Source organism: Amborella trichopoda, chromosome 6 (genome assembly GCF_054954075.1).
Source record: "Amborella trichopoda isolate Santa Cruz 75 chromosome 6, AtrichopodaSantaCruz75HAP2 v2.0, whole genome shotgun sequence".
NCBI lineage: Eukaryota > Viridiplantae > Streptophyta > Magnoliopsida > Amborellales > Amborellaceae > Amborella > Amborella trichopoda.
In genome coordinates this window covers 14063913-14079368 of record NC_142341.1, presented here as the reverse complement: position 1 = coordinate 14079368, position 15456 = coordinate 14063913, and the positions used below count along the sequence as shown (strand labels likewise).

Genomic DNA, 15456 nt, shown 5'->3' with positions numbered 1-15456 from the left:
AAATATGTATATAGTATTATTAAGCATAACGAATTCAATACAAATACATCCACAATAAATAAACAAATAAAAATATTTATAAGAATAGATAAATCAACAAAGAAATCTCTAAAAAATCTCTAAAAGATATCTATGCAGAATCAAACACAAATAAATAAAAATAATAATAAACAATGCACAAATAAATAAAAATAATAATAAACAATGCATAGGAGGTTCTCTCTTTCAACCAATTTTTCTCACACCTCTCAACTAAAACCTTTTTATATATCATGTACTCTCCACCCCACCTACTATAAGATATTTATTTAGATTTTAATTTATTGTATTTCCCAAAAACTTTGGCTTTCTTTGTAGCTATATCTATCTACGTCTCTCTCTCCCTTCTCTCACTTTTCTTTCTTAAACATATAAATTTCCTACAAAAGGGTTCTCTCTTTCCCTTCTCTCACTTTTCTTTCTTAAACATATAAATTCCCTACAAAAGGGTTCTCTCGCCCTTCCTAAAAATGGAGAATGAAAATGAAAGTCAATCTATCTCCTTGATTTTCTCTCCATCTCTTGTTCTCAATTTCCTCTCCAATTCTCTCAATCAATTTCCTCGCCAAGTCTCTTTTCCTTATAAATACATCTGTCTCTACCCCAAAAAATGGGAAATGTGACCTACATAATAAGTCAACGATCTTATAATGAGTCAGAATGCTTGCAACCATATATAAACTTTTTCTATCTATCTATATAGAGAGAGATCATTTAAGCAAACAATATAAGGAATGACATATGTATCTCTAGACACATCTTTCAAATGTGTCTAGAGACACAAACATCAGTTTTGATAAGATGGCTGCAAATTGGCCCAACTAAAATGTGGTAATATATCTTTCATATGTCTCCAAAGATACCCAGCTATCTGACTTTGATCGGATGATCCGGAGTTCGCCCAACACCTATGTGGCATCCCAGAATACTACTCCTGCAATAAGTTCGAGCTTCCGACTTCTAGAACTTCCAGCTACCAGGAAATGTGGGCCCTTAGTCGAGCAAGGAAAAGCAGCAGCTGACCTGTGTTAATCGTGGGGTATCAGTTCACACAACTGACCCATCGCTGGGTTATACAGTATGTTATATTGTGCATAGGACTTCATAATCTTTTCAAATGTTTGCAGTACACGAATACACTGCAAGAAATGTTTTGAGTTTTTATTAATGAAAGTAACTGTTAACATTCAGAAAAGAATTTGCCCCATAAGAACACCCTGTACATTCGCTTCTTTTTGGTAAAATATTGTTGCCCGGCACGAAAGAGCATGAGAGAGGTACTATTCAAAAAAGAATTTGCCCCATAAGAACGCCCTGTACATTCGCTTCCTTTTGGTAAAATATTGTTGCCTGGCATGAAAGAGCATGAGAGAGCTACTTGGGACTATTTTTTCGATCTAAAGTTTTGAGATACAACTAAGGATCATCAAATAACTGTTTTAAATAAATTAACAAATTGGATTTTGAGTTCTCAAATACTTACATTTAGCTGTTCAAATATTGGATGGCCCCCAACTAAGGATCATCAAATAACTGTTTTCAATAAATTAACAAACTGGATTTTAAGTTCTCAAATACTTAGATTTAGCTGTCCAAATATTGGATGGCCTCCCACCTATTTTACAGCCTTATCTTTTGTGGGCACATTTAGATATGTTAATGTGTTTCATGGTTTTTGAAGTTGGTCTCTAGGTTGAAAACATTACATCACCAAAAGTTTTGGAGCCTAAAATACTCCAAGATATGGGTAACACCGGGAGTGACAAGAGGAAATGCTCATGCATGAGCATAGAATCTTCTTTCTTAAAAATGGTCTCCCTCCCTCACGTTTGTAAACCCAAAATATAATTGAAATAATTATCTGGAATCTAAAACAATAAATCATTATGTAGTTACAAAATCACTCACCTTAATAACTGATCAATGGGTCATACATCCAAACTTTCAGGTACAGTCTCTTCATAGTCAGATCCCCGAGAAATGATGTTCATGAATGTCTTTTTTGCTTGTCCCATAGCACGCGACGTCTTCTTCGCAGCACCTGCGACCATGGGCTGCAAAGAAACTTTTGGCAAACTCGCACGCTCTTGAATCATAGCTGTCCAAGTATACGAAGCACACAACTAACAGTTATAATTTGAGGCATGATTTTATGGAAGTCAGATCCCAAAGAGATGGCAAAAAGTTCCCAAGTTTTGGACATGGATCAGTGAACCCTAAATTTTATTTAAGGAAATGGCCAAAGAAACTCTAAATTCTAGATATTGGTCAGTGAATCCCATGATGGTAATATGATGGCTATATTTATGTGGCTTACTCTTATTTGAATCCCTTCTACTTCCTGGTGTATGCACGAGTGTGTTTGTTCAATTAAAAACATGTGCAAGCAGCTTGCACCAAACTATCCAACCATAGAGACAAATCTTGCTCTTGGTAATTTCTTGGCAAGGGAATTTCTCTGGGGAATCTCAATATTTATTATTTTTCTTGAGAAAATATAGAAGAAATTAAAAGAAATTAATTTTTTTTAAGAAGAAATGAAGCTCCAAAAATAGAAACTACAGAATTATTTTTCATCATGTTTTTAAAATTTGAGTTTCTATAACCTTCTATATTTTGTATTTTCATGTGACTTTCATAAACTAATAACTTATAGTTTTCTCATATAAAAACAAAAGTCTCTATTTTTATGGTAAACTAATAACTTATGTTTTTCTTATATAAAAATAAAAGCCTCTATTTTATGGTAAACCAAACATTTAATCAGGAATTTCAATCAGAGAACAAAAATGGAGAAGTTTCTCATGATATCATGAAAAATAGCTTCTTTTGAAATCTAGCAGTATTATCTTGAGACGACCAAAAAACATGGAGACATGCAACCATAACTCTAGGAAAGTAGGAGGTTTAAGGCCAGTCCAAGAAACATACACATTGTCTGATCCCGAGCTAAAGCACCAATTTTTCTAATCCCTGCTTCTGCAGCTTTCACAACCCGAGTTGACCTGGTCACTCCATCAGCAATCTCCTGGCTGTGCAGAACAAAGACAATTTAGAACAAAATTTCTAAACCAACTTTACAATATTTGATACAAAAGATTACCCCACAAATATTGGATGTGTTTCCATATATTTGATTTCTCTTACTGGTCCATTTGGGCAAATCACATTTAATCATAACTAGTATCAATTATATGTTGATATAACTATAGTGAATGTACTTTACAAATATTTCCACATTCCATATAAAGTAGCGGAGATGAACCCTTCCACCTTGATTGAAGAGTAAGGGACATTAGGAAGAAGAATGATTAGTCTTCATTGTAATGGAAACATGTACTTCCCCAAGAAGGTCCCCATAAAAGGGAATGTGCCCTCTGGGAATCGAGATTACATTCTGCAAATTGCAAAATATGAAAGTGCATAAAAATTATTCATAAGTATCAAAGATCAAGTCAATGTTTCTTTTTTCTGTTGCACTCATAAGTACAAGTGAGATATTTATGCACCTTATGCATGAAAAGGAAAATCCATCGTAACATCTAATAGAACTTGTAGGCCACGTTTGGCTCCTGGAGATGCATGTCCTAGAGAGATGCCTCCCTTGGAATTGGTATATCCCGGAACTGGGGAATATGGGTGTCTGCTGTTTAGATAACATCTCAAAAGAGACCTGGAAGATACTTGTCCACTGTTTGGATTGCATTAATATTATTGTATTATTAATATAATATAATATAATAACATTGTAGTACTGTTTGGAAAAAGTTTATATCAGGTTGTAACCTTAAAATGTAAAATTAAAGTTGCACCTCAAAAATCGATCAGAAAAGGTTGTTTTAATGTTGAAAAACCCTTTAATTGATCATCTCAACATCTAGATGTACGAATATAGAAAAAACAATAAGATTTTGAGTCCCAGAAACAGTGTCTTGCAACACATTATCTAGCAGTCCATTTTCAAGATTTTCATATGTTTATCGATCTACTTGATTTTAACCATTTTTGGAGTTCAAAATTTTATAATTAGATATGACAATAGATTTTCAGACAATCCTAAGAATGTTTGACACTAAAATTAGATGTTATAATAAAATTTGGAGGTTTAATTGGATTGTTTAAGGTTGCAACCTTATAGAAACCACACCCATATTGTATTCATAATAACAAAGCATTGATAATACTAGTATAAAATAAGGAAAAAGTTTATATAATGATGCAACCTTATAATATAGAACTACAGATGCACCTCAAAAATCGATCGAAAAAGGTAGTTTTAATGTTGAAAAACTGTTTGATTGATCATCTCGACATCGAGATGTATGACATAAAAAGACTTTAAGTCTCAGAAATAGTGCATTTTACAACATTTTATCTACACCATCCATTTCAAGATTTTCATATGTTTATAGATCTAATTGATTTTAACCATGTTTGAAATTTAAAATTTTATAATTAGATATAAAAATAGATTTTGAGATAATCCTAAGAACATTTTACATCAAAATTATATACCATGATAAAATTTGAAGGTGCACCTTACCTCTACAGCTACGGATGCATCCGTGTGCCAACTGCACCCATAAAATAATAATAGAATATATTAATAATAAACATCATAATAGTATAACGACACGCATAATAGTAACAAATACTAATAATTATTATTTTTTGAACAATTATATTAATAATAATTATATAAATTACAATTAGTAATAATAACAATAAGAAAAGTAATAATAACAATAGTTTTATTATTATTTTGGTGGAATACATATCTCCATGTTTTAGCCTCAAACGAGGATACAACTATCCATGTGGAGATTGAAATATCTCCAAACCGAATCCGAACTGCAGAAATGCCCATTATCCATGGAAATGAGTCTCACAGAGACCCAGTTCCAGGGACTAAGTGGGCCCTTAGATATCTCAGTTGGAAATTCACAATTGACATCAAATATAGACATAAGGAAGCATGTATTATTTTCCACATGAACATGTGACATCATCATCCCATAATTAGGTGAGCCAGTGATAAGAGGGAGAGTTCGTTCCAACAAATATGTCGTTAATTCAATTGCATGGCCCACATTCTGTCACCATCAAACCCATTGTTCGGATGGTGATGACCCTTGTGACCCCATATTGAGAAAATCATCATATCGATCATCGCATACTTTCCCAATAAATAAAGCACCATTTGAATGAAACTGAAAGCTATTGCAAAGCACACTGTAAAAGGCACACCAATGATTGGCATGTAGTTTTGCCCAAAAAAAAAAAAAGCAGCCATGTATTGTAGACAACAAAAATTTTAATTATAGATTTTGTCATTTATCACCTCAAATCGCTTAGTTCCAAAGTAAGATCGCTAATTTCCATGCCAGAAAGCCTAATTGCAGCCATTGTACTAGGAAGCTCCTCGCGAGCTGTATCGGCCAGCTTTGAAAGAGACATTGCAGCTCTACCCATTGCCTGGTCCATTTGTGAGACACTAAATTAATAAACAATTCATCTAAAAAAAATGCAGAACATCATATTAAATTCCCATACTGATCTGCTAATCCCCAAGAGGTGAGACTTTCACAAACTTTAAACAAATAGGCAAAAGCAAATCAATTAATATATAGTACAAAGAAACAATGTGTTTATACATATAGGCACATAGAAAGAAACCACTAATAATAAAAAAGCAAGGAAAAATAGAAAATACGTAAATACCAAAGCTACATTTTTCTTTAGTTTTCAAACTTGCACAAGTCAAATTCATATCATCATCATCATCATCCAAGCCTTATCCCAACTATTTGGGGTTGGCTATATAAATCCTATTCCACCATTCCACTCTATTAACGGCCATACCCTTAGTCCGACTATAAGTCATCATATCTCTTCTCACTACTTCAATCCATGTCCTTTTGGGCCTAGTAACTCATCAATTCATATAACTAATAAAATCATTGTCCCAAACAAGCTTCTACGCTATGTAATTACGTAGGGAGGATAAAATTCCAGACAGCCAAAGCCAATAGTTACAACAAATCAAGAAATTCTTTACCTTTTCCATCATGATTGACACAAAGCCCTAAAATAAGGACATAATACGAGTAATATCATATGAAGATTTTCCACTTTTAGCTTCCCAAATGCAATTGATCACTAATCAACTAACATTAGGAATTGTTCATGCATGAATGTGAACCTAGAAAGTATGAGAGTCAAAAGATAACCTACAGGGTGATACAACTCCCCATAGAAACTTCTATTGTGTGGAGGATTTGTCTCCTGCTATCTACAAATGCAGGCCCTGACATCATGTATCATAGAAAACCCACATTATCCTATACCAAAGGTGACATTGATGTCTATTCGTTCTAAGCATGGAAAGAATAAGAGTTGTAAAAAATAACAGGTAAAATGCCACTGCAAGTAGTTAATAAAGATGCCTAGAATCGTCAAGCCTTCTGACTATCATCCTCTCAACAAATTTTGCAACTCTAATAACTCCACATGATTTAGACAGCAAATCTGACCTTTAGATAGTGCTTTAGCAGCATAACAATTGAGAAAAGCTACATAACACCACTAAATGGCCTTTGATAAGAACAATTTTAACACAATAATATGATTTATCTTGTTATTTAAAATCAGTGGTTTAAAAAGGGATCGGTACCCCGGATCGGGCACCCCAAAAACCCATCCGGATCGGTGAATCGACGATTCGGATGGGGAATCGGCTGAATCAATCGGTTTCAGCCTTAAAAAAAATCCAAAGAAATTATTAAAATTCATTATAAATGTTGTTTTTTAGGAATCCAATAAGAAATAGAGGTACTCCATTAAGAACTTTAATTTTTTTGCATCAATATGCGAATATTGAGATGTTCTTTCCCTATATGAACTACTGTTCACCATTAAATTTATATCACACAAAAGGAGAAGCATAGAATTATCATGGATGAAGTACATCATCATACATGGACTACAATAAAGCATACAATTTATAAAATACGACCTAATATCAAAATGAATGACGATGTCGTTCTTCATTTTGGTCACACTGGTGCCATTGATTGAGTTCGCATGACAATTCATTGACTCGATCTAGGAACGAATCATCCAAATTAGTGGGCACCTGATTACACCAAAATCCCTGAGTGTTAATGTTTTGTTGCACTCCTAATCCAAATCATCCACAATGCCACTACATTGGTATCAATCAAAAAAAATATTTACAATGATATAGTCATTCACAATGCCACTACATGTAGACTCGTCACAAATCTTCATTTTGACAAGCATGAATTAGTTCCTATTGGCAAGAAAACGTTATTTATGCAACATTATAGATAAAAAGAGTATGTATAAGCCAAACTTAGAATCAAGAAAAAAAATATTTATAATGATATAGTATGAATAAAAAAAAATTTATAATGATATAGTCATTCACAATGCCACTACATGTAGACTCGCCACAAATCTTCATTTTGACAAGCATGAATTCGTTCCTACTGCCAAAAAAAAATTTATTTATGCTACATTATAGATAAAAATAGTATGTATAAGCCAAACTTAGAATCAAGAAAAAAAATTTACAATGATATAGTATCACTAAAAAAAAAATTTACAATGATATAGTCATTCACAATGCCACTACATGTATCAAGATAATATAATTATAAAATATGTATCAAGAACATACATACATTTTATGTATCAACATACATTTTATTGCATTAAAAATTTAACAATAAAATTGAAAAATACAAGTTAATTTTTCATGATAATCAAAACTTGGTCACGATTTTTCAAAAAAAATTGAAAAATACCAACAGTCAAGATTTTTCAAAAAATTGATCATCAAAATTTAGTTAATCACACAAATAACACCAATGATCATTTGAATAACATTGTTATCCTCAAAACCCCTCTAAAATCATTCAAAATTATGCCCTAATTCGACTGAAATTTTCATTTTGGCGGATTTGTTAAATCTTTTTCTAAAAACGCAGCGACAACTTCATTTCTTCAAAAATTGAGCAATAAAAATTGGTTAATCCCACAAATTACACCCAAAATCGTATGAAGAACAACATTACCTTAAAAAAACCTCTGAAATAATTCATAATGGTGCTTTAATTCATCTAAAATTTATAGTTTGGCATAAAAAGAAAAAAACCCCAACTGCTCTTGAGAAAAACGTGACTCAAAATAAAAACTCCACCACAAATCGACCAAAAAAGAGAAAATTGGCTACAATTTATGGTCAATAACATTATAAAGAACCAAAACCCTATGATATGAAGAAAATATTTGCTAAAAATCAATTGGAATCGATTAAATGGCGGAAAAAAAGAAGCTCTTACCTGTTCTTTTGAAACCGTGACTTCAAATCCCTTATTTGAGTTCGATTATAATGCTCAATCAAGATTCGATTTTGTTCCAATAATTGATCAAAACAATCCAAAATGTGATGATTTTTACTGCTTTACACTGTTCATTGGGTCTTGAACAGTGACTCGGGCGGTTCACTGTAGAGAATCACCGGTTCTTGTCTAGAACCGGGCGATACTGCGTTTTCACTAGAATCGACATAGGGTGACCGATTCCCGTGTCAAATCGCTCGAGTCCGTGCTGACTCGGCGATTTTTAAACCACTGTTTAAAATCATTCTACCATCAATTCCCTTTAATATTTCTTTAAGGTCTAGGGAGTAAATATTCATCAACTCTAATTTCAATAATTTGAAAATTCATGGATCCAAAAAATGGCATGTAAACTAACAAACATTTGGTGAATGTATTTCTTTAAAAGTCAATGAACTAGCAGAAAACACGACAATTATCAAATCATCTGGTTCGTCTCTGGCAACTTAACCAGTTCTCTGCCTTTACTGGTCCAAGTCATGCACCTTAGGTAGTAACATATATCTCTTGTCACATCCCTGATTGTTTTTCCATCTTAGCATCATTTCCTAATTAACTTAAAGGTGCAAGCAGTAAATCTACCATTCCTAGACAGGAAACACATCATAACCCACTTCGCTAGCATGCTAAACTGAAACAATACACAGAGCAAATTCATTTTTTTATTGAAATTCATTTTTGATTGATAACAAAAATTTTATTAGATTCAAAAGGTTTCGCAATGAATGCAAGGTATCAAGAGATTTCAAGGCAGTATCCCAATTGTCCATAAAATCAGGCAATACACAGAGAGCAGTCCTAGCTACACCCAGATTAGCAAGTATATCAGTCTCAACATTCCCTTTCCTCAAGACATGGTGGAAAGACAGGTGTTCGGATGATCCAATGTTGCCCATCTCTATGAGAAGGAATACATCCTTACAGAAGTGAATTTGTAAAGAAAAAGTAAAATGCCCCTTAAGGGTGGTAGCTAGTAGATCATCATCATCCGAATCTTATCCCAACTATTTGGGGTCAGCTATACGATATGGGCATAAACAAAATAATGGGAAATTTATCAAAAATAATTATTCAACATTTTACCCAATTGGAATTATTAAAACTCAAGGCCATGTGTTTTTTTAGGGGTGTTTTGAAATTAAAACATAAGATATGGGTGAAGTGTTAAATTGTCCATCTCTTGCGGGTAGTTTATAAATTTGCCTAAAATAAAACATAACCCTGATATTGATATGGTGAAGTGTTAAATTGTCCATCTCTTGTGGGTAGTTTATAAATTTCCCTAAAATAAAACATAACCCTGATATTGATATGTACGTATTATGTAAACTATACTCACTTACATACATAGACACATACGCAATACTGATATCTATGGCTATTTCTTGAAAACTACAAGCATAAACATTAAAGGCCATGAGGGAAAATGCTATCCACCCCACCTTCACACCCAGGAAGGTGGATTTCTCCACACCAAAGAAAACTACTATAATGTAAATCAATGGAGAATTCTTAAAAATGTTTACCAACCAATAATTTAAATGCAGGAGAACATGCTCACTCCACAATCAATGCATTTATCATTAATTGCCCAACATCACTAAAATCTAAGACACCACCAACTATCCAATGAACTGGCCAACAAACGCTTGAAACAATTCAAAGAAGCCTTTCCAGAGAATTCCACAACAAACATACCATCAAATCCCAATCATTTGACCGGAAAATAAGATTAAAAAGGACAGGAAAAAAAGGTTAAAAAGAACAGGAAAATCAAATCATCACAAGCTATTCCAAAGAATTGATGAGAAACACTCATTTGGTGGTACAGAAATTAACTTCTGATTTGCAAAATATCTGTAGCCGCTATTGGATTTCAATTTTCTGATCATGAGTTATTGATGTCAATGGCTCTGGTTACTTATGAAATGATCGAAATAGCAAAACTTGTCCTCATGTATCCACTGTTTCTAACTACAAACACAGATTAAATATCATTTCAAATATTCAATCATATTTTGGGGAGTAAGAATATATAGATATGTTAATTTGAGGTACTCTTTAATGATTTATCATCTGGAATCCATGGCATTGATATAATAACCTATTTCCATTTTTCATTTAGATAAAATGTTCTCTCAAGAAAATCAAAATAAAGACCGTGATTCTTACATAGAGAGTTGGAATGGCTGCAATAACAAAGCTGGTGAATGCTATCGAAGTCTGCAAGTAGAAAAAATTTTATGTTAATACCAAATCATAGTGGACAAAACCAGTTATGAGTTTTTAATACAAATCAAATAAGACTTTACAAAATCAATGCAACTCCACTTCATATCTTAGAAATGCCATACTTAATATAACATAAAACTGCTCATTCTATACAAGTTTCCAATGCATCATAAGCCATAAAGAGATATTTCGACATATAAACCACTATTTTCCTCAAAACTTCCCAAGCACATCAACTAAAGGTATATTGACTAGTTTTCAACATCAAAGTTAAACATGACAGTAGAAAGTTCTTTGGCCAATGTCCCCTTTTTAGTTATAGAATCCAAGAGTGCCTTTTTCTCTACAGAACTAACAAGAGAAGTTAAACTTTAATGCTTCTCTGCCAACAAAATATCTACTTATTTTTGAAAATTCAACATATATAAGAAAACTTTTAACTTGTGGAAAGGACTAAAATACAGAAAGATGTCCATTATGCGCAGCTGCTCAGTGAAATTCCACATAATTCTTATGCTTCCGCTTTCTAGCCACTTATAAATAAATAAATATTGCAAAATTGACCCCCCCAAAGAAAAGGTCTGCAATCTTGGATGTCTATATTTATGAGCGCCCTAAATCACTTAATGGAGGAAATCTTTTTCTAACATAAGTTGCATGAATGTTTGTAGCCTATTCTAGTTGTCTGAAGGTGTCTGTATAAAATAATATTGGACTGTCTTGAATAAGAAACAGATTAAGCTATATAATAAACACATCAACAAATGTATTATGGAAGTTTTATAAACTGCTGATGCTTGCTCTCTTATATGCTCGAAGAAACGGAATAACAACTTATAGTTTGTTTGGGGTCAAGTAAAACAAGTCGGATTCAATCACCTAATTGTTCACAATTCCTAAACCAAAATAGATACTAGTTAATTTTTTATAGAAGCCAGGATTGATTATAGTAAAGGACTACAGTAGACAGTCGCATGACCAATCTAAAGTTTAGACCTAGGCCTCATCTAAGGTCACCTAAAATGAAATTTGATGGAAATTCTTGGAGAGAATTACAGTATATGGTTGTATGACCAATCTAAGAATTTGGCGCAGGTTCAGATGGCCAAACCACTAAGGTCATCAAAATCACAATTTTGATAAAAGTTTTTGGGATAACCCTGAGACTCTAAATCCTTTGCAGGCAAACATTCACTTGTAGCCCTATGAAGGCAAAAGCCAGGGTCTTACTCATAAGCAATGCTACAAGGACACCAACAAAAGTCAGTGTCCAACATGTGTCTATAGTGCCCAGTATTTTCCTCAGAAAAACTGACAGCATGAACTATTTATATTATTTTATTTTTTATATAGCATTTCTAATAAAGTTTCTTGATATTATATACATGTGTGAATTGTAAATTGGTAGCGAATACTGGTCCTCTTAAGGAATTCCTGAGTTCACATTTCAAGGTTAACAATTTATATTATTTTATTCACGCCCATCTCTAGAAGTTTCGAAGTGTCAACATATAACCATTGTTTTAAAATGTGGCCGAATCGCCGCATACGTGCCGCATATACGGCCGCATCATGCGGTATGCGTCAGAAGGCACATCGCAAAAAAGCGCATATGCGCTTTGGTGGGATGCAACGCATCCCACCGCATATGCGGCCGCATAGCGCATCGCATCGCATATGCACTGCATCAATGTGATGAAAAACAAAAAAATCCTCAAAAAGGGGTATTTAGGTAATCTCCCCCACTTCCCCCCCTCCCAAACAAAAAAAAAAAAAAAAACAGGGGGTTTCAAGGGTTTGGGGGATTATTAAAACCCCATAAACAGCAAAAACAGCCACTTTCATGGCCTTTTTTTTTCTCATCAAATTGATTAAAAAAAATGGCAGAAATGTTTTGATGTTGAGCTAACCATAGGGGAAAATAAAGAAATATGGCCTAACACTAGAACACAAAAGAGTAAAAGATCGGTCCAGTCGATGTCAGTTCCAAAGGTCGAGGAGGAGGATGAGGCCGAATTTGAGGAGATCGAGGAAGAAGAATATGTGGAGGCCGCCGAGGATGATATTGTTGATGATGATGCACATGAAGACTCTCTAGATAACTCGTCCAATAAAGATTTGAGATCTAGACTTGAGACTTGAGAAATGATGATGATGTCTTGACTTTTGAACTTTTCAATCTTAATAGACCTTTAGTTTGTGACTTTAAAGTTTGCAGTTGCGATTTTGTGATATGGTATGTGAATGTTTATTAATTATAATAATATGATGCCATCTAAGTTCTATTGTCTTCTATAAAGTTAGTTTCAAGTTTCTAGTTTCCACCTTTGATATTTTTTATAATTTTTTTATATTTATTGACCACATCGGGGTGCTGCACTCGCATCTCGACCGCATTGCCCCCCCCCCCCCTTCCCCCCGCCGCATCAGGACCGCATCCTGCATTTTAAAACACTGGATGTGACACAAGAGAAAAGATGGCATGCTGATATTCAAGAATCATGATGTCTAAGAGAAGTTTAAGCAGCTTGACTCACCAAGGAAAGAGATGAGGTTGGCCTCATTCCCAATCCAAGAATATCTTGCTAGCATTTGAATTCTCTTTACCACTTTCCATCTCTCCATATCACTTTGTTTCTTGTCTTTCCCCATGTCCTTATCTTTAAAGGCTATGTCCTTGTTTGATCCAAGCAACTTGACATAATCTGCCTGGGCTACCCGCAAAAGAAAAAGAGTAGAGGACTGTACTTCAATATTACACCTCCTATTTGCTGTAGTAAAGACACCCAAGCCTCATGGATTTAGTCAGTTACCATTCTTTGAATGGCAGCCTCTAGAGACACTCCTGACTACACTACTTGCTAATGGGCCAAAGAGTTAGATTGTCAGCTAAAATTAGACAAATGGGCAACCAATCAATTCTGAAATAGAAAGACAAAAGATAATGCACTTTCTAAACTTAGCCAGAGGAGCAAGGTGTCTTCTCGATTTGGTTATAATTCAAATCTAGCATAGTGGCTAACTTTTATCTTCTAAACAAAGCTCGTTATGTCTTTAGTTGCCTACATCTGGAAGCACGAACAACTGAGAGAAAGCCTGATAGCATCTTTTTAAAGTAGCAACTGCTGCTCCATCATAAACATTGTATCAGTTGCACAAGATTTTTCCACAGAAGTCCGTCTTGAATTTCGAACAAATAGCTGTGTTTCCTAGTCCTTTCTTCTTAGTTTTTTGTTCGGCCTGCGCATTGTTGAAGGGGTTATCTCACCCATGTTTAGAGTCCTAGCGAATTTCTCAAATTGAGCAGGAAAAATGGTAGTTCAACAAAGTATAGAAGAACGATATGACAAGTATGAAGCTTTAGAGAGATCCCAAGCAAATCCTGTTTGATATTCTACCCTCGTTATTTGTTAATTATTTGCTTATCACTTGTTTACAGACAAAATTCCACAGAAGAACGAAAGCGGAAATCATAATTCCCTTTTAAATAGACAAAAGCCTCATCCCACACACATTCTCCAGAATTACCAACTGATTGATTTCCGTATCATTTCCCAACAAGAAGAGAAAGCGCCTTCCAATCAAAAAATAATAACTAAAAAAAGAAGAAAAGAATGAAGTGCAAATATGTAGCCGTACAGGTCACAGACTTCACAACTATCACAGAAAAAACTATGCCCTGGAAAGAGCAGCTATATTGCTAGAGAGAGAGCAAATAAAATTCGAATTGAAAGGCATACCGTGCATGCTATAAAAGTCAATAGAAAGAAGGCCTGATCTCCAAGGCCCATTCGTGAAAAACCCAGATGAACATGAACATTAGGCTCACTAACCCCAACACTCAATTTACTATCATCACTAAGCCCCTCGCTTTCAGAGAAAGCCCCATCACCCACTTCCTTACCCTGCTCAATATCTTTCGAAAGGCCGTGGCTTCGCATTTCTTCTTTAGAAGAACAACAAACCAGAGAAAAACATCTCCCCTTTTTCTGTTTCATAGCCGAATTTCCATCGAAAACCTGAAATCTGAGACACCAATGTGAATTAAATGCCACTTTTTTAATCCCCCTCTTTTGAGAACCAGACCCATGAGTTGGGTGAGAAAAACACAGAGAGTGGTTACTGAATTTTGCAGATATTAGGGATAAAGAAGAGGATGGAGGTAGAATTTGATGCATGTTTGCATGAATCGAAGGTTGCTGAGATAAATTATTCTTTTCTTCCTTTCTTTTCCACTTCGACTGACAAATGGTTGTGAGCTAGAGATATGATCAAACCAAGATTTTTTCAAAAAAATATATTATTTTTTTAAAAAAATTTATTAAATCTCCTCAACTTACCCCCATCAAATTTGATTCTCTCGTATTTTTCCTAGTAATCTATTTCCTTCCCAAAACCCACCCAACCTAAAAAAAAAAAACAAAGTTCGTACTGCCCTCCCAAGTTTTTATCGTTCTCTTTCATACTTTTTTATTTTTATTTTTATTTTTATTTTTTACCTCGGCTTTCCTTTCTCTCTCTCTCTCTCACATGCTCCCTCCCCCACTTTTTCTATGTGAGATATAACAATCTTAAACTTTTTTAAAAAAAATTTTTTTTTTTAATAAGTGATGGTCCATATAAGTATTATAGTCCTTAAAGACCATCACCATTTTTATTAACTTTTCCTTTCCTTTACTATGTCCGAGGTGAGCTTTAAACATTTGATGTGTAATATAATTGTTACACCTCATGTATAAAGTGTAACTTAATAAAATAA

At 34.0% G+C, this 15456-nt stretch overlaps 1 protein-coding gene across 9 annotated transcripts; it reads right to left on the bottom strand.

Moving 5' to 3' along the window:
- Window positions 1–596: 596 nt before the first annotated feature.
- Window positions 597–14933, bottom strand: LOC18438197 (uncharacterized). 9 transcript variants are annotated; one of them, XR_016057778.1, is made up of 7 exons: window positions 14438–14933; window positions 10638–10688; window positions 5381–5514; window positions 4583–4613; window positions 2971–3071; window positions 1948–2137; window positions 597–1062 (listed from the first exon to the last, which is right to left on the bottom strand). XR_016057778.1 is itself a non-coding variant. In XM_088869768.1 (7 exons), exons 1-6 carry the CDS (start codon window positions 13259–13261, stop codon window positions 1968–1970), a joined length of 519 nt encoding a protein of 172 aa, XP_088725894.1. In that variant the 5' UTR covers window positions 13262–14933; the 3' UTR covers window positions 597–1062; window positions 1948–1967. The 9 variants fall into 9 exon arrangements, 8 of the variants coding, with proteins under 8 accessions (XP_088725894.1, XP_088725891.1, XP_088725895.1 ...); XM_088869768.1 differs by having other exon boundaries at window positions 4578–4613; window positions 13235–14933; XM_088869765.1 differs by having other exon boundaries at window positions 4578–4613.
- Window positions 14934–15456: the final 523 nt, after the last annotated feature.

Bases quoted from the DNA above. Each gene is read 5' to 3' on its own strand.
- LOC18438197 (XM_088869765.1), bottom strand. From the start codon at position 14,875: ATGCATCAAATTCTACCTCCATCCTCTTCTTTATCCCTAATATCTGCA. The intron at 10,689-14,437 runs GTATGCCTTTCA...TTCTACTTGCAG, and splicing joins TGACTTTTATAGCATGCACG to ACTTCGATAGCATTCACCAG. The intron at 3,072-4,577 runs GTGCACCTTCAA...TGTTCTGCACAG, and splicing joins TCCGTAGCTGTAGAGGTAAG to CCAGGAGATTGCTGATGGAG.